Consider the following 19,763-nt stretch of genomic DNA (forward strand, 5'->3'; position numbering starts at 1 on the left):
TCAGCTGAGACCGTTTTTAGACCAAGGGTTGGGTCCAGCAAGTGGAAGTTTTTTGGTCTGCTTTTCAGTGTTAGTTGCACAATAGTGACACCTGCAAAATATCCAGGTAGATTTATTAATGGAAGTTTTTGTTGTGGTCGTCGTGAGCCAGCGGCACTCCATGCCTTGTTTTTTGCTCATCTAAAGATCAAAAACTTTTTGTGTTTTACTAAGGGTGACTTGCGGCTCGTTGAAAAAAACCTGAAAGTCAAAAAACCCAAAGCACTGTCTACCCTTTCCTGCCCACATAGTTCTAGGTGCTGTTGGCAAGGCGACCAGTAGGTTCTCGGGCATCGCGAGAAGTCCGGGATGACGCAAGACAGTGCCCAAGTGCACTCAGGCTTCAATCTAAGAATTAACGCGCGCCTCGAGCCTCAGTACGCGTGCGCACGCGTGACTCCGCCTCCTCCTCTCGGGCTGTCTTCCCCATGCTCCCCGCACGCCTCACTCGCAGGCTGCTGTGCTGCGTCCTACGGGGGCCTGCATCCACCGTAGCGCGCCATGGAGTGGAGCTGCTCCTGGAGCGGCGGTGCACGGCCGCCGCCTCTTTCCAGCGCCGCGGACTTCCTCACAACCCCACGGCCACCGGGGACTGCGAAGGAGGCATGGACACGGAGGAAAGTTTTGTGTTCCCCGAGTACGTCCCGGAGCCAGAGCCCGCGCCCAGCCCGGAGGAGCAGCTGCAGGAGCTGCAGCAGCGGCAGCAGGAGGAGGAGCGACTGAGGCAGCAGCGGCGGGAGGAGAGGCTTCAGCAGAAGGTCCGGGCCGGCCGCCTGGCAGCCCCGGTGACGGAGCGCCCGGATCCGCCAGTGCCGCCCAGCGGCCTGTTCTGCTCGGGCTGCGGGGCCGAGCTGCACTGCCAGGACCCGCGCGTGCCCGGCTACCTGCCCAACGAGAAGCTGCGGCGCGCGACGCAGGGAGATGGCGGGCCTGCGCGGCCCGTGTGCCGGCGCTGCTGGCTGCTGGTGCACCATCGACGCGCCCTGCGCCTGCAAGTGAGCCGCGAGCAGTACCTGCAGCTGGTGAGCACCGCGCTGCGGCGGCCAGGGCCCGCACTGGTTCTCTATATGATGGACCTGCTCGACTTGCCGGACACCCTGCTGCCCGACGTGCCCGCGCTGGTGGGCCCCAAGCAGCTCATCGTGCTGGGGAACAAAGTGGACCTGCTGCCCCAGGACGCGCCCGGCTACTTGCAGCGGCTCCGGGAACGACTCTGGAACGACTGTGTCCGTGCCGGGCTCCTGCTGGCTCCTGGCCACCAAGGGCCACAGCTTCCTGAAGGGGACAAGCCACTGGACGGAGAGGAGAATTCGAATCCGTCGGCCAGGTCGCGCACTGTGGTCAGGGACGTGCGGCTGATCAGCGCCAAGACGGGCTATGGAGTTGAAGAATTGATCTCTGCACTTCAGCGCTCCTGGCGCTACCGCGGCGACGTCTTTCTGGTCGGCGCCACGAACGCCGGCAAGTCCACTCTCTTTAACACACTTCTGGAGTCTGATTACTGCACCGTCAAGGGCACCGAGGCCATTGACAGGGCCACCATCTCCCCTTGGCCAGGTGAGGCTCAGGAGGCTCGCTTGCTGAGAAATGGACTTGACCCAGGCACCTACTACATCTTTCTTTAAATGTCTGCCATGGGCTGCCTGAAAGCTTCAGTTTAAGAGTTCTCTCCTGCCTGGTAGAGCGCGTGCCTAGCAAGCTTAAATTAAAGGTCCCGAGTTCAAACTCCACTACCTACAAAAAGAAGAAAGTTTTTTTTTAAAGTTCTCTCCCTACTTTGGTCACAAAGTCTTGTTTTCTTAGCGTTTGGAAATTCAGTAGATGTAGTCGTTTTCTAATAGAAATGTTTATGGACACGGGAGATAACACCAGGGAACCCCGCAGAGTCCCTACTCTCTTGGAGTTCTCCCTTTTAGTTTACTTCTTTATGTTTGTCTGGAAGCTGTGTTTTTCACTCTCCGCCTCCCTCCATCCTTCAGTCGCAGTCTTCACATCTTGAATTTATGCTTGAGACATTATACATGTATATACATTTGAGTAATTCAATAATGCATTGTGGCATGTGGCTTTGTTGAGAGGAAATGTCGTTTTTGTGATTTAAGGATATTTCTGTCCCAGACTCTGACACCTGTTTTGTAATCCCAGCACTTGGGAGAATAGCATTCCAGGACAGCCTGAGCTACATGGCTAGACCCTGTTTCAAAAATAAAAAAAACAAGCTGGGGGGATGATGACTCACGCCTGTAATCCTAGCTACTCAGGAGGCAGAGATCAGAAGGATCGCAGTTCAGAGCCAGCCTAGGCAAATAGTTTGAGAGAACTATCTCGAAAAAACCCATCACAAAAAGTAGGGCTGGTGGAGTGCCTTAAGGTGAAGGCCCTGAGTTCAAACCCCAGTACTGCAAAAATAAATAAGTACATAAAATAAAATGAAAAATAAGCACGGTGTGGTAGCCTATGATCCCAGCACTCTGGAAGGTGAGGCTGGAGGATCTGGAGTTTGCAGCCAGCAAACTGGGCTATCTAGCAAGACCCTGTCTCCAAAACAGGCTGGAGTTCTGGCTCCAGTGTGAGGCCTTGAGTTCAAACTCCAGTCCTGCCAAAAAAAGAAAAAGAAATTTCTGGAATTATAAGGTCCTTCTATGACTATGTATTTAAGTTGACAAAACTCCCACTTGTTCCCTTGAAAGCAATTTAACTTTGGTTAGCTTTTCTTTGTCTTGCACTTTGGTTGAATTATACCCAGAATTGTCTGTAACCATACCATCCTGATCTTGTCTGAATTATACATGAAATTGGTTTTGTACTGAATGATTAATGTGAAAATGAAAAACCAAGCTTACATATTTTGCATTCAAATCCTGGGTTAGCCTGTGAACCAATCTCTGAGCCTATTTCCTCATTTGTAAACTGATAATAATCTTACAGAGGATTATAGTGAAGATTATGAGGTAATCACAGAAGCCAACACCCTGGATCCTTAGAAATGTTTGTCATCCCCCCACCCCTATTCCCTGTTCTAAACCATTTTCTTTGGTATTTCAGGTACTACATTAAACCTTCTGAAGTTTCCTATTTGCAACCCAACCCCTTACAGAATGTTTGAAAGACAAAAAAGACTTAAAAAAGATGCAACTAAAGCTGAAGAAGATCTTAGTGAGCAAGAACAAAATCAAGTTCATCACTTGAAAAAGCATGGTTATGTAGTAGGTAAGCCTCCTTTTGGGAAAATCTTACTGGTTCTATGCTAAAAATTAATTATTAAAACCTGCAATACAGCTGTCTGAAACTAGCTGGTTTTTTGTTGTTTTTTTTTTGGGGGGGTGCGGTTCTGCAAAGGGGACAGTACTGGGGTTTAAACTCAGGATCTATGCACTTATGCAAGTGCTCTGCGACTTATGCTAGAGCTAACCACTTTCTGTGGGGAAAGATTTTTTCCTTATAAAGGCCCTGTAGAGGCAAGGTTGTTACTGTTTGGAAACCCAGACTAGCGGACAGCAGCTTTAAATTAAGTTGGTATCTCTTTTCAAACTTCCTTTACTAAAAACTGATTTCTAACATCTGCCTCAATGTACCCAACCAGCCACACCCTTGATGGTTATGAGAGTCTGACTCCCAGCCAGGCCCCATGACTCAAACCTATAATCCTAGCTATTCAGGAGGCAAGGATCAGGGGGATTGAGGTTTGAAGCCAGCCCAGGCAAATAGTTCATAAGACTCTTATCTTGAAAATACCCATCACAAAACAATGCTGGTGAATTGCGCAAATGGTAGAACAGGGTTGCGTTTAAACCCTAGTACTGCCCCAAAACAAAAAGAGTCTCCCACTATCTTTAAAAAAAGCCCAGATATCATTGTAGTCTTACTGTCTACTGTAATTAGTCTTGGTGACTTGGGGCAAACAAAAATTATCTGTCCCTCTGGGCATGGTAATGCACCACTGTAATCCTAACACTCAGGAGGCTAGGATTATCTAGATTCAAAAGCATTAGAGGAGTGATTAATAACTTCAATATAATTTATTCTAGGAAGAGTTGGAAGAACATTCTTTTATTCAAAAGAACAGAAGAATGAAGCTACCTTTGACTTTGATGCTGATTCACTTGCCTTTGACATGGGAAATGAACCTGTTGTCGTGCACAAATCCACCAAGCGAGTAGAACTGACGCCACAAGATGTGAGAGATGCCCACTGGTTTTATGACACTCCTGGAATTATGAAAGAAAATTGTGTATGTATTTGGTTTCTTTTAGAAACATTTACTTTCAGTTGTAGAAGTACTGTCTTGATTGGCAGAAAATAAGAAAAGAGGCAGGCTTCTATTTTAGATTCAGTTCTGATTCATTCATAAAACAAGTCCAGGGATGAAGCTTTGTACCAGTAAGTTCTGTATTCATCTGAGAGACTTCACTGCAGGCAAACTACTTGTATTAGCAGTATAGTTGTTACCCTAGGAGTCCTTGATTTTAAGGTTGGAAGAAATCATAAATATCACTGCAATCCAGCTTCCAAATCTATGCTTGAATTCTCACCAACACATATCCATCATAAGGTCATCCAGTTTGAAGTAAAGTGACTAAGACCATGAGCAGTTTTCTGGGACCTGGAGGTGTCCCATTTGGTCTTTGCTTGCTCTTTGTATTGCACTCATCAAATTTTAACTTGTACCCATTGTCCTCAAAGCTGTATAGAGTGAATATAATATCTACTTCTCTTTTGCCAGACCTTGAAATATTTTAAAGTGTATCAGGCAAGCATAATTGAAAATAGGATTAGTTCTGTCTTGCCCTTAGGTACCTCTTTAATACAATTGCAGGATTTCCTAGGTAACTGATTTTGTCTCATTAAATTCAGTCTATATCCTGTTCTATTATGTAATCATTAATCTCTCAGCTACTTATTATTTGCATTTTTGACATTTATCTAAGTCATTGATTGACTCCAGTGTGTATCCAGGACACAGCCTCACAACAGTTCCATTAATCCCTTCCTTTGAATCTATCTACTGACCAGTTTCTAATTTTCCTGATTATCTCTGTGACTTTCTGTGAAAAAGCACTGGTTTCTTACATACTTTTTGTTCATCAGGTTCACTTACAGTTTCATTCTCAGAAGCATATTCTATTTGTCTCTCACATCATCGAATCATAGAGACCTTTATTACTCTCCTAGAATAATTACTCCCTTTTCTTCACTAGCAATCCATAGATACAGAGTAATGAGACTGCTTCCTAACCATGTTCTGTCACTAACTTCAATTAAATCTTCCCCTTCAGATTCATTTTTCAGAGATAGCACTTACTTTGGTCATATGCCCTCTTGTGAAACTAGTTAAGTCAGAAAGGCAAGAATTTACAAAATTTTCTACACAGCAGAATGAGACTTTCAACTTTTTGGATATGAAAAGTCTCTCATGGGCTGGGGGTGTGGCTTAGTGGTAGAATGCTTACCTAGTGTGTACAATGCCCTCGGTTTAATCTCCATCCCTGGAATTAAAAATTCTCTCAGCACTGATAGTGTGTTTCTGTGTCACTTTGCAGACGTAGTTACTTGATGTCTAAAACCAGTGTTTCCAAACTGAATCAATGAACTCTTGTGAAATGGAAATATTAGGCACTCAGCTTTAAGAGAGGGGATAGAATAATGGTGGCACATTCCTGTAATCCCAGCATTTGGGAATCTGGGGCAAGAGGGTCACAAATTGGAAGCTAACCTAGGTTACATACCCAGACTCTGTCTCAAAAACAAAAAGTTACAAAGTTTCTTTACTGTAAATAGCATTAATGTGTGTCTTTTCAATCACAATGAGAAAGGCTATTTGCAGCCTCTAATTTATAGGTTGAGTATCCCTTACCTGAATTGCCTGGGACCAGAAGTGTTTCAATTTTGGAATATTTGCAAAGACTTCAGTAGTCAAGCATCTCTAATATGAAAATCCAAAGGTTTTTAAGCGCTTTATAGTTTGGTTTTCACTTTAAGATGCTATATTATCTTGTGAGTCTCTCTGTCATAGGTTGGTTTTTTGGTGTGGTTTTTTTGTTTTTCAGTTCTAGAAATTGAACCCAGGGCCTCAAACTTGCAGGCAAGCTGTCAACTACTGGGGCCACACCTCCAGGCCCCCCCCTCCTTTTTTTTTTCAGCACTGCGGTTTGAACTCAAGGCCTCACACTTGCTAAGGCAGATGCTCTTACTGTTTGAGCTACTGCACCAGCCTGTTTTTTTAATTTCCTGTCAATCTTCCTAAGAACCAAGTTTATAGCCAGGCATGGTGAAACATTCCACCCAGCACTGAGGAGGCTACAACAGGAGGATTGTGAGTTCTGGGCCATCCTGGACTACATTATCTAGACCCTGTCTCATAAAAAAATCAAATTCACGAGTATTTTCATCCTTTTTTTTTTTTGACACCTTATTTATATAATGGTATTATGGCACAGCAGTTTTAATGTATCCACCAGTGTTCACTAAATACTGTAATAATTTGTGCCTGGGCTGGCAGCATCTTGCACTAAAGTACAAATATTAGAAGCAGAGTAGTATAAGCAGTTGCCCATACAGAGGCAGATAGACTAGGCTGTTTTCTTCTTCAGCCATCTTTGCTGCGCAGTGCGGCATTATGTCATTGTGTTGCTGCCAACCTGTGGAACGTCCTTCCAGATGTGAGCTATGGCACCTGTGCAACAGCTGACATATAAACCTGAGTACTTTCGAGTGCCTGTTTTCTTCCATTTCTGTTTGAGACGGGGTCTTGCTTATGCTGCCCAGGCTGACTTGGATCTTGTGATCCCTGTGCCTCAGCCTTCCAAGTACTGGGATTGCAGGCATGCCCCACTGCATATGAGTGAATTTTTTTTTTCTTTTAACCTACCTCTCTTTTTTTGGTTGAGTAAGTAGTCTACCACTGAACTACAACCCTAACCGCCCCCCGCTTTTTTTTTTTTTTTTTTTTTTGCAGTGCTTAGGATCAAACTAAGGACCTTATACATGCTAGGCAAACACTACCAGTAAGCTACATCCCCAGCTCTTCTCTTTTTTTTTTTTTTCTTTAATAACTATAGCCTTTATTATGTTACTCCCGGTTAATACTGAACCTACAGCTATCTGGACAGCAATGGGAGATGCAGAAGAGACACAGGATACAGAAAGTGGGATCAGGCGTGTTAGGCATCCAGGTGGAGATGCACAACCCTCATTGCTGCTTTTTTGTAGTATTCTCTTCATTTACTCTGCTTCTTTTCTCTATCTTTATTCTTTGAGGCCTTACTCCTTTACAGTTCTTTAAAACCTTGCTTCACTATTCTTTAAAACCTGTTTTCTTAGACTCTCTCTGTCCCATGTTTTCTCTTAGCTTTTCTTTAGCAGAATTTCTTAAAGTCTTTGCCCCCAGACTTGCACTGTCCCATGTTCTCTCTTTAGCTTTCTTAAAGTCTCGGTCCTCAGACTTGCTAGCAATTCTCCTTCAGCAATTCTTTTCCCTTCCAAAGCCTCCCACATCAAAAAGCCAAAAAGCAAAAGTGAAAGCCACAAGCAAAAAGCCCGGAGTCCTCCTTCAGTGAGTCTTTTATATCCAGTGGTAAATAGGGTGGAGCAGCTGTTCCTGGGGAGAGGCGTGACATTGCAATACTAGAAACCTGCATTCCTGCTTCTCTGTACAAAAACAACTTAGGAGAAGCAGCTGTCCTGCATCTTCCTCTTCTGTGGTCTGGGCTGTGCCAATCTAGGCCTACAGAAACATCTTAGGAAAAGCAGCTGAGCTGCATCTCGCCTTGCTTATGTCCAGTTCTCATAGGCTTCTCATAATCAGCTCCCCACAATAGCTAACGGTACCATAGGACACCAGGCGCTTTTTATTGTTTTTTCAGATTTTTTTCCTTTAAATTTTACCAGAATCTTGCTTCCTGTTTCCTTTTCTGCTTTCTCCAGACTCTTTAAAACCTCTTCATCCTTATAAGCCAGAGTATTCACAACTTTCTCTCATTGTTTTGCTGACTATTCAGAGAAAATAAGGATATTGGAGTCCAGAATTTAGAAGAAGTTTCTTCAGGTTCTTGACCTATCCCATAGCAAAATGACCACCAGGACATGAGGTCTCATGTTCTAGTACTTTAAGCTGGAAACCATTGCTCCCCAGAAGCCTGATATTTTCACTCTTGGTATTGAGCCAGCAGTATTTTCAGGTTTATACCAGTTTTGGCATTTGGGGGATACTGCCAACAAAGGAAATCTCATACACCTATAAAGTTATTTTGCCACTACTCAACGCTCAGCTGTGACAAGTGTAGAACCACCAATAAATATACACAGAACATATAAATTTGGCATAATTTGGTTTTTTGTGAACCTGGAATGTGCCAGGTAAGTCACAAAGTATTTCAATAAAAGCAGTTCTCTAATCAAACATTTGTCATTTGCTTCACAGATTTTAAGTCTTCTAACAGAGAAAGAAGTAGATATTGTTTTGCCAAGACATTCCATTGTTCCAAGAACTTTTGTGCTTAAACCAGGAATGGTTCTATTTTTGGGTGCTATAGGCCGCTTAGATTTCCTGCAGGTAAGTAAAGTCTGTCCCAGGAAAGAGTGAGGGTAAAGGAGAATGGTGGAGGGGGTGAATTCAAATATGATAAATTTGATACATTGTAAGAACTTTTGTAAATGCCAGTGTACCCCCACCCAGCACAATCAGGAAAAAAAAAGTCTGTACCATTTAAAAATGACTAATGCCAGGCACCAGTGGCTTACACCTGTAATCCTAGCTACTTGGATGAGGATTAATAAAAAAGGACTGGCAGAGTTGCTCAAGTGGTAGAGCACCTGCCTAGCAAACATGAGTCTCTGATAGGGTTCAAACCCTAGTACTGCCAAAAAAAAAAAAAAAAAAAAGACTAAGTATTAGGAAGCACTTTAAGGAAGGAGATGCATCAACAAAACTGGCAAAATATTAGCGGGGTGCAGTGATTCATGTCTGTAATCCCAGGGAGAATTTCAGTTCCAGGCCAGCTGGGGTAACCCAAGGCCAGCCCCTTGGCAAAAAATACAAGGCCCTATCTAAAAAACACCTAAGCAAAAAGGGTTGAAGGTGTGGCTCAAATAGTAGAGTGTCTGCCTAGCACTCACAAGACCCTGAATTCAAACCCCAGTACCAAAAAGCAAAACAAAACAAAAATACTGGCAAAATGTTTATATAACTAAGTCATGATTTTGTGTGAAGCTTCTTATTTCTGTTGTATGTTTGGAAATTTTCCTAATAAAAAATTGGGGAAAAAGTTAGTCCTCCCCATCCCCCAAAAAATGCTCAGTCTTACAAACCATACCACATGTCATCAATGTGATAGTGACTATCCTGTGCTGTCTCTTTCAAAAGGTCAAACCTGTAGATCAGGGTTAATATGCACTAAATGAATTCTACACATTGTGTCCCATGATATGTAACATATATATTTTGGGGGGTTGGGGGTGGTACTGGGGTTTCAACGCAGGGCCTTCACCTTGAGCCACTCTGCCAGCACTTTTTTGTGAAGGGTTTTTTCAAAATAGGGTGTCTCGAACTATTTGTCCAGGCTGGCTTTGAGCCACCATCCTCCTGATCTCTTGCCTCCTGAGTGGCTAGGATTACAAGCATGAGCCACTGATGCCCAGCCTTATATATTCTTCTTGGTTCTTGTTTTTCTTTTATTTTGTGGGACTGGGGATTGAACTCAGGGCTTCACACTTGCAAGTAGGCATTCTACTGCTTGAGCCACACCTCCAGTCCATTTTGCTATGGTTATTTTAGAGATGTCTTGGGAACTGTTCACCAAAGCTGGCCTCTAACTGAGATCCTTCTGATTTCAGCATCCCAAGTAGCTAGGATTACAGGTGTGAACCTCTGGTGCCCAACTTGGTGTTCATTTACATAACACCATTCTGGGGATTTTATAGTAACTACAGAATTGCTCTACATTTTGCCAATGTGAGGAGACAAAAGGAAAATGAAACATGGATATATCCAGCAACATGAAACTTAGTTATTGCTATACCACATTTCTTCAGTTTTGTGTTCATTCTTTGTTGGAAATTTAGCCTCATACATCTAGAACTCTTATATATTTCAGTAAAGCCTACAGGTTCATTTTTTTCTCTCTTTTGAGACAGGGTCTTCCTGTGTAACCCAAGCTAGCCTTGAATTCATGATCCTCCTGTCTCTGCCTCTGAAGTGCTAGGATTACAGACATATACCACCACACCCAGCAGATTGTTAATATCTTAACGATCCAATTTTATACATGGCCTGTTAAACAGTATTTCCTTTTTGTTTTTAATAATAGATGTGCTTTTTGTTGTTTTAGTTTTTGAGACAAGGTCTCACTGTGTAGCCCAGGCTGGTATCAGATTCACCGTCCTTCTGCCTTAGCCTCCTGAGTGCTGGATTATAGGTGTGTACCACCATGCCCATCAGGTTTTGTTCTGTTTTAATAGTATCAACTGGTCTGTGGAAGTCAGGGTTTTACAGTTTATATAAATCGTTAAAATGAACAGCCTCTGTATTGTTCCCTGTTGTTTTAGACTTTAACTTGATTACAGCTGCTATAAAAGGAGCTTGATTTGTCCTCTTGTTTTTTGTTGTACCTTATAATGTGTAGATTTTCCAAGTTTTCTCTGTGTAAAATAGTTTCTTCCTTTCCTAAGGGAAATCAGTCAGCTTGGTTTACAGTTGTGGCTGCCAACTTCCTCCCTGTGCACATTACTTCCTTGGACAAGGCAGATGCTGTGTATCAGAAGCATGCAGGTCATGCATTACTCCAGGTACGGCAACAGGATTTGATAACTGTGTGGTTATGATGGCTGTGCCCTGTGATAGTCCCATAGCCTTGCTAAGACAGCCTGCGCCAGATAAAACCATCAGCAGTATACCAGCTAGCTCTCCCCTTATCTCATTCTCTTTGAGGATTCTGGCTATCAAACAAAATGGGCTCTATTATGAAAAGGAATGCTGTCTTGGATTGATCCTAGGAAAACCAGAGTTGTGTTTTCCTTATACTGCAGTCCGGTATGGTAGCCACTAGCCATATATGGCTACCTAAATTTAAGAATACTGGCTAAAATTAAATGAAATTTAAAATATGGTTCCTTAGTCACACTAGCCACCTTTCAAGTGCCTAAAAGTTGTGTTGGACAGTGCTGAATGAAGCAAAGTTATCAACTTGTCACAGCTGGGAGTGATACTGGTATATCTACTGGGCGGGGACCACAAGTGATAAAAACATTTTTACAACAGAGAATGACATTGGCTAAAATGTTAGTAGGGTTGAGAAGCCTTTGAGTGGAAAAGCTTTTCTAAATCTTTTATAGATTGTCCCTCTTACCTGTTTTTTCCTAGCTCCTTCCTTCAGACTATATGTTAAAATTCTCATCTTTAAAAAAAAAAAAAAAGGAAAGAAACAAAAACTCAGTGCCCTGATTATTCCTTTAGTTTACAGCCCTGCTTGCTTGTGGCTCCTCATATCCCATTCCTGCAGTCCTTGTTGGCCCTTACCATGCCAGTGAACCTGTACTTAGGAAATTCACCAAAGCCCAGTTGCCTGAGACTGTCTTCAGCTCTCGAGTAGCTAGGATTACAGGTGTGAGCCACTGGTGCCCAACTTGGTGTTCATTTACATAACACCATTCTGGGGATTTTATAGTAACTACAGAATTGCTCTACATTTTGCCGATGTGAGGAGACAAAAGGAAAATGAAACATGGATATATCCAGCAACGTGAAATTTATAGTTATTGCTATACCACATTTCTTCAGTTTTGTGTTCATTCTTTGTTGGAAATTTACCCTCATACATCTAGAACCCTTATATATTTCAGTAAAGCCTACAGGTTCATTTTTTTCTCTTTTAAGATAGGATCTTACTGTGTAACAGGACACACATACTATTGGACAATATGTATTGTATATTGATTACAACTAAGGAAGCCAGACTGGGTTTAAATGTCTACCCCACTCCACTTACCACCACTGTGACTTTAGATAAATTTCCCCTACCTCTCTGTGTTATACCTACCTGCAGAGGTGAGAGGGAGGATTAGAGCTAGGGCAGCATTGTGACTGCAGCATATAAGTAGTTGATGGTAATGATGATAAAACATAACTTGTTGCAGAAATACCAGATGCATCCAATGAAGCAGTGATTAGTATCGGTGCTCTGATTAGTATCAGTGCTCAAACAACTGAAACTTCGTCCAAAAACAAAGCAGAAAGTTAAGTTGAAAGACTGACAGAAGCCAAGAAGAGCAAACACGGTTCTACACTTAGGCACCTCCTGACTGCTGGATTCCATTAGGAGAGAGTAAGTACTAGCTCTCTTCCGACCATGGAATAAGCCCTGTGGCTGCAATGAAAGAATCAGGAGGAAACTCAGGAGTGAAAATGAAGAAAGTGGCACTTCAGCCTGAATGTTCTAGAAACACCCTAAAGGAAGGAAAGGAAAACTAGGAAAGCCCTCAGGCTAGTTGGGCTGGTGGAGTAGCTCAAATGATTGAGTGCCTGCCTAGCAAGTATGAGACCCTGAGTTCAACTCCAGTACCAAAAAAAAAACTGGAAGATGGACATATTTTGTCAGACTACAACATTCAAAAGGAGTCTACCCTTCATCCAGTGTTGAGACTTCATAGTGGTGCTAAGAAAAGGAAGAAGTCTTACACTACTTCTAAGAAGAATAAGCATGAGAGAAAGAAGGTTAAGTTGACTGTCCTGAAATACTGTAAGGTGGATGAAAATGGCACTCACTTCATCGTGAGTGCCCTTCAGATGAATGTGGTGCTGGAGTATTTATGGCTAGCCACTTTGAAAGACATTATTTGTTTTGTTTTTTTGTAGTACTGGGGTTTGAACTCAGGGCTTTATGTTTGTTAGGCGGGCATTCTACCACTTGAGCCAGTGCTCCAGCCCTGATAGACATGACTGTGTTGTCTGACTGCTTCTTCAACAAATCAGAAGACAAATAATTATGTATGGACTAATAAAAGACATGAAGTTTAAAAAAAAAAACCAGAATAGGGCTGGGATGGAGCTCGGTGGTAGAGAACTTACCTAACATGCATGAGGCCCTGATTCACTCTGCAAAACGTGTGCACATGTGTGTGTATATTCCCTTCTTAGAAGTCAACAACCTGATGAGAAGTAAATACTTCTTTCTCTCTGGATTTCCTAATAACCCAGATGGAAATTAAAACTCCATTTAGAGTTAGGAGTGTAGCTTGTTTGTGCTAGGGCATTTGCCTATCATGTGTGAGGCCCTGAGTATTATCCCCAGCACGGCGAAAAAGAAAATATTGCTCAGATCTTGCTTCTTTATTAATGTTTCATTGACCAAAATATTCATTACTCCTTCCTCCACAAACTGCAGTGGTACTTCACAGATGCCTTTCATCACAGTGCTTACCTTGTATGTGTTTGCATGTCATTTATCCTTTCTGAACTCCTTGGAGGCAAGGACCATACTGTAACACCCTTTGTGCCCCTGGTACTAAACACAAGAGAGTGTTTAATGGAAGTAGAAATAAATAATTATCCAGATACTTCCAGTTCATGCAAACCTTTGTAAACTTAGAAGCTGAGTCTTGAGTGTGACGAGTGGTTCCTTGACTTGTAAAGAGGTGGAGGTTAATCTTTGTGGCCACACCTATAAGAACTAAGGGAATTAGAAGGACCGTCCTTTAACTGCCTGACATTACTCCATGCAAAGCCCAGTGGAGGTCTATAAAAACAGGATAAAAGAAACACAGTACCCAGTCCATGCCCGACATGTGGCCATTAGCCTGGGATAGGGGGAGGGCAGTATTGGGGGTTGAACTCAGACTTGCTAGGCAGATGGGATACCACTTGAGCCACACTGCCAGCCCTAAAAGGATTTTATAACATTACAATGATGTACTTAATATTACAATTACTGGTTGTTTCATTTGAACTTCCAAACATCTTCATTTTATTTCATTGTAAGGTTCCAATGGGTGGAGAAGAACGAATGGCAGAATTTCCTCCTCTTGTTGCTGAAGACATTACATTGAAAGAAGGACTTGGGGGCTCTGAAGCAGTAGCTGACATCAAGTTTTCCTCTGCAGGTAATTTTATTTTTAGTTTTGAAGACAGGGTCTTGCTACATAGCCCTGGCCACCTTCTGCCTCAGCCTCCGTAGTGCTGGGATTATAGAGGTATGCCACCACACCCAGCATTTTGGGGCGGGGGAGTGGAGTGGTACTGGGATTTGAAGTCAGGGCCTCACACTTGAACCATACTCCCAGCCCTTTTTGCTTTATTTTTCAGGTAGGGGCTTGCTTTTTGCCCAGGGCCAGCCTCAGACCAGATCTTCTACCTCTGCCTCCTGCATAAGTGGGACTACAGACATGAACCACCAAGTGTGGCTCATTTTTCAGATAGGGTCTCAGTAACTTTTGCTTAGGCATGTCTTGAACCTCGATCCTCCCATCTCCTCCTCCGATTCCTCGGAGGAATGAGCTACCTCGCCTATCCCTGCTTTGTCTTTTTTTTTTTTGGGAGGATGCAGCAGTACTGGAGTTAAAACAACAGTACTTGCTTTACCATTTGAGCCATGCTACCAGCCCCTGGCTTCACTTTTTATTCGCTTTTTAAAAACTAAAATTAGCAGCCAAGCATAGTGATACACACCTGTAATCCTAGCACTACGGAAGCTGAGGTGGGAGGTTCTTGAGTTCAAGGTGAATCTGGTCTACATAAATGAGACCCTACCTCAAAAAACTCAAGAGAAAAAAGGTAAAGTAGCCTTACTGACAAGTATATTTTTTTATAGAAATGTGCTTCATTTTAGTTTATTCATAAAATGCAACCTATTCCGAAAATAACTCTGCTTTTCACAAATGCATTGTATTTAAGAAAAATAGAAAGAATGCAATATCCTTCTTTGTTGCTCAGTTTTGAGCTGCGTTTGGTGTTCTTAATAAGATGACAGCTAACAGCATTCTATGTTTTGTCGGATGCTTCACAGGTTGGGTTGCAGTAACACCTTATTTTAAGGACAGACTTCATCTCCGAGGCTATACCCCTCAAGGAACAGTTCTGACAGTCCGACCCCCGCTGTTGCCATATATCGTTAATATCAAAGGACAGCGCATCAAGAGAAGTGTGGCCTATAAAACCAAGAAGCCTCCTTCCCTCGTGTACAATCTACAGAAGAAAAGCTGATAAATGTTTGACATGGACCTGATTCACAGTGGATGTTATCCATGTTGAACATGGCAATATATGTTGAAATTGAAGTATTAAATATAGCCATCTGTTAACTACAATGAGCATAACAATATATGTTGAAATTGTATTAAATATAACCACAATAGAGTCCGCCCCTGCTCCCACTCTTTTTAAAAATCTTAACATTTGACTTTTAAAACTATTCAACAGTGCTGGTGGCTCATGCCTGTACTCCCAGCTACTTGGGAAGCGAGATTGGGGATCATGGTTTATTGAGTAAGGCCAGCCCAGGTAAGTAGTTTGAGAGACCCCTCTCTCCAAAATAACCAGAGCAAAATGGACTGGAGATGTGACTCAAGCAGTAGAGCACTTGCTTTGTAAGTGCCCTGACTGCAACCCCTAGTCCTACCAAAAAAAAAACCCAAAAACTATGCAGGTCTGTGCCTATTGGTAATGTATTAGAACTTGTAAATACAGATGATTTTATGTAGAGTCATCTGTATATCCGTGACCCAGATGCTCATAAACATGAGACCTACTGCATTTGAATTTTTATTGAGACTAGCTATCGTTTCTCTTATTTGGAGTCTATAGTTGACAGGGCAGTTTAGTAGTCAGCATATGAAAAAATAAGGAGTAGGCACCCAAAGATCCAGCAGGGGAAACATGCCATATGGCTTCCATCTCTACCTCTAAGGGCTGCTCAAGCTGTCATCCTTTCCCACCAAATGTAAAGAGGACAATGTGGAGGGTAGGCAGCTTTCTTGTTTAAAAGAAGTGGGGACATGGGGTGTTACATGCAGTCCATCTGTCAGCAGTCACAGGGCCACACCTCAAAAGGAAACTGGGAGATGTAGGGGGAAATGGGACACATTTGGAGGCTTTCTCTCAAGGGGGCGGGGGGAAGAGGTGGCCCAAACAATCAATGTATACACATGAATAAATATAAAAACAATAAAAAATTTAAAAAGGCAGAAGGGGAGAATGGATACAGAGAACAAGTAGAAGTGTACCTAAGACAATTTTAAGGTGCTTGAAAACCTTAAAGGATTTAGGCTCTGCCTAGCATTTGAGATCTGATCTGCACCCAGAGAGCACTTTAACCATTTATCATTTGCTATACATAACCAACATTACATCAGTCAGAATTCCTTTTGTTATTCCTATGCGAGTACTACTACAGCTGTGTACAGTAAACGTGCCAGATCCTAATGCTGAGATAAATGCTAGTGGGATAAGCTGGGCAGAAATGACCTAGAGAGCCCGTGTTATCACCCAGCATGTGGGAGCCCCTGTGTATTCATGCTCCTGTCTTTTTCCCCATCCAGTAGTCCCCTTTTCACCAAGTCCTCTTAGACTATAATGGAGAACTTAAGGTGTAAACATGTAACTCTGTATATCTCACTTTCATAAGTTTTGCTGGAGGGGAAAAGGGTGAAACAAAGTCTCCCTATGTAGCCTAGGCTGGCCTCAAACTCTGCAACCTCCTGCCACTGCCTCCTGCTGGGAGTATACACGATATCAGCACACCTCGCTTTCATAGTAGTTAGAAGTTAATTTTATGGGTATCTTGAGGAAGGCGGTTCTTCACATACAAAACTGCATTTCAGTATGTCTGGTACCCCTTGTCCCCAGAGACTGCAACACCTCCGCCTCTCCCATCAGTCAGATAACCGAAAACTACCCCAACATTTCCAGATGCACCTGTAGAGGGCAGTAGCTTCCCAGGTTGAGAAAATTGATTGGATGTTATTTCTAGTTATTTTGTAGAGAATGAAATACCATTCGTTTTTTGCAAGCTCTAAAACATTGTTATTTTTGACACAATTGCATATATTTATAGGGTACAATGTGATATTTTGAAATGTACATTGTAAAATGAGCAAATCAAAGCAATCAGCATATCTATCACTTTCAGTAATTTCTTTATGGTGAGAACTTTTAAAACCCTTTTAGCCAGGCACCAGTGGCTCACGCCTGTAACTACTTAGGAGGCAGAGATCAGGAGGATCATGGTTCGAAGCTGGGCTGGGCAAGTAGTTTGCAAGACCCTATCTCAAAAAAACTTCACAAAAAAAGGACTGGTGGGTGGCTGAAAGTGTAGGCCCTGGGTTCAAACTCCAGTACCACAAAAAAAAAAGTATACATCTTGTTAACTAGTCACCTTGCTGTGCTCTGCCAGAACACCAAACTTTGTACATCAACTATCTCCCTTTTCCTTAGCATCTCTCTCCACCAGCCCTAACCACCATTCTACTTGCAACTTCTGTGAGTTTTTACTTTTTTAGATTCCACATATAAGTGCTCAGTCTGAGCTACATAGTGAGACCCTGTCTCAAAAACCAAACAAGAAAAAAGACATTAGTAACCTTTCCATCACTATGACAAAATACTTGAGAAAATCAGCTCCAAGGAAGAAAGGGTTTTTTGGCTCCTTTCAAAGGATTCAGTCCAAGGTCAACTAGTTCTGTATTTGGGACCTATGGCAAAGCAAAACATCATGGGTGGGAGGGCAAAGCTGCTCACCTCATGGTGGCCAGGAAGCAAAATGGAAGAGCCAGGGTCCCAATATCCCATGAAAGGGTACAACCACAATTACCTAATTTCATTCCACTAGCCCCCATCTCAAGTTTCCACCACTTCCCAACAGTGCTATCAACTTGCAACAAAACCTTCAACACACTGCCTTTGGGGGACATACAGACCAGTTTAGCAGAGGAAGAGACTTCAAAAATAAATCCATGCATATACAGTCAGCCAAAATGTTGACCAGTGGGCTCAGGGAAGAGGTGAGGGTGTGAGATACAGGGCCAGCCAACTTTTTGCTGCAGCTGCTGTCCTCACTGAATACTCAGCCAGGTTGCTTAGAAAGGAAGGGCTGGATGTCCGGATTATACAATCAGCCACCTTCCCATTACTCGGGACACCTGGGGCAAGGGTTACCTGGCTCTTCCTGGTGCTGCAACCCTGGAAATACTATTCATTTTACAAGTTGAAATCGTAGTCATTGTACTTCTTTCTATATGGAGTTCACCTGTTAAAAGTATGGAGAACTTGTCATTTGTGAAGGAATAGAGTCTAAAAGCAGTCATCACTCTGACAACTTGTGAGCTGGATTTTAGAAAGCAGAACATCCCTTCTGCATCTTCTCTCTAGACTTTTAGGCCTCTCCATATTCAGTTTTTAAATGTTTTTTTCCCTCTAAAATTCAATGGTTTTGTTTTGGGCATATCCAAAGCTATTCCACAGAAACTTGTTTGAGGTTTCAAACAGTACAATTACTAAATTTCCTTAATTATATTAATTCCTCTGGATCTTCCATTTCCTCACCTATAAAATGAGTTACAACTAGATTTTTCTGAAGGGTTCTTAGTCCTGATCTTTTATAAATCTGTAAAAATAGGCTGAAAAGAAAGCTAGCAATGAGTGTTTACAGGCTGGGCACTGGTGCTCACACCTATAATCTAGCTACTTGGGAGGCTGAGATCGGGAGGATCAAGGTTCTGTTACTATTAGTTCCTGAGCTTTCATCAGTTTATGAATCATTCTTAAACCATACATCTGAGTATGAAGATTTCTCTCTAATCAGCAATCATTTAACTATGCAGGATTTAGTGGGCCCCTGTGGCCAGGTAAGGAGGAAAAATTAGCAAAGTGTCAGGACAAGCCCTTCACTTCCACTAAGAGGTGGTTTTGAGGGGCTAGAAAACAACTGAGTTTATACCTGGTTTTGTACCTGGTCCTGAAGCCTTCTGTTAAGGAATGTTAATGCTTTTGTATTGATGACACCTAGGAAAAGTAAAATACATACCACCAAAAAGGCTTTTTGACTCCTATATAACATTACCAGTTTCATTTTGAAAAGTTAGACCTAATTTCTCTGCTTTTCCCTCCTGCAATAAAACTAAAATAATAGCATCTTCAAAGTTACTGAGACAAACTGAAGTTGTAACACATTTTATATTCTTACTCACCCTGGACAAAAGCACTACCAGGCACCCATACTTTACTGTGTAGTTCCTGAGTCTAAATTTGTTACTTTTGGTGCTCACTTCCCCTGACAACCAAGGAGAAGTGGAACACAGAAGCAGTCTGTGTGCCTGTTTCCTGATCAACACTTCTCACAAAATGGAGATGGAGGCTGGTTTCCTGCAGATGACTAACTTGGGCCTGAGCTGTTACAGCTCACTGAGTAGGCACCCAGTGCTCAAGCCGAGACGAGCTGCTTCGTGGACAGCCTCTGATTATTTACCCTGGCTCCCCTCCCACTTGGCTCTGCATTGTGGAGCAATAGAATCATTTCCATTCTTTCTTGGACTGTTCCATTTTCTCTTGGCTGCTTTCCTCCTCCCAGGAGGATTGTTTTCTCTCAACTGTCAAAGCATTAATGCTTAAACATTAAAAACACCATGTAAGACTGCTGTGGGACTGGGCAGGTGGCTCAGTGGTAGAGCACTTGCGTAGCATGTGCAAGGCCCTGGGTTCGATCCCCAGCACCACAAACGAGAAAAGACTGCTGTGAACCATA

The 19,763-nt window shown here is 42.7% G+C and overlaps 1 protein-coding gene across 3 annotated transcripts; it reads left to right on the forward strand.

The window, feature by feature from the left end:
- The first annotated feature begins 429 nt into the window (after positions 1–429).
- On the forward strand, positions 430–15,382 carry Noa1 (nitric oxide associated 1). Of its 3 annotated transcripts, XM_020171813.2 has the most exons (7): positions 431–1,596; positions 3,085–3,249; positions 4,068–4,270; positions 8,459–8,590; positions 10,705–10,821; positions 14,010–14,130; positions 15,033–15,382. In XM_020171813.2, the coding sequence occupies exons 1-7, from the start codon at positions 468–470 to the stop codon at positions 15,227–15,229; spliced, it is 2,064 nt and encodes a 687-aa protein (XP_020027402.1). In that variant the 5' UTR covers positions 431–467; the 3' UTR covers positions 15,230–15,382. The 3 variants fall into 3 exon arrangements, with proteins under 3 accessions (XP_073898269.1, XP_020027402.1, XP_073898268.1); XM_074042168.1 differs by lacking the exons at positions 14,010–14,130; positions 15,033–15,382 and adding an exon at positions 12,169–12,352 and having other exon boundaries at positions 430–1,596; XM_074042167.1 differs by lacking the exon at positions 8,459–8,590.
- The last annotated feature ends 4,381 nt before the right edge of the window (positions 15,383–19,763 follow it).

This window comes from Castor canadensis, chromosome 9, assembly GCF_047511655.1.
Source record: "Castor canadensis chromosome 9, mCasCan1.hap1v2, whole genome shotgun sequence".
NCBI classification, from domain to species: Eukaryota; Metazoa; Chordata; class Mammalia; order Rodentia; family Castoridae; genus Castor; species Castor canadensis.

Coding starts and splice junctions, on each gene's coding strand:
- Noa1 (XM_020171813.2), top strand. CDS start 468: ATGCTCCCCGCACGCCTCACTCGCAGGCTGCTGTGCTGCGTCCTACGG. Junction 3,250..4,067: donor AAAGCATGGTTATGTAGTAG/GTAAGCCTCCTT, acceptor AATTTATTCTAG/GAAGAGTTGGAAGAACATTC. Junction 4,271..8,458: donor GAATTATGAAAGAAAATTGT/GTATGTATTTGG, acceptor TTTGCTTCACAG/ATTTTAAGTCTTCTAACAGA.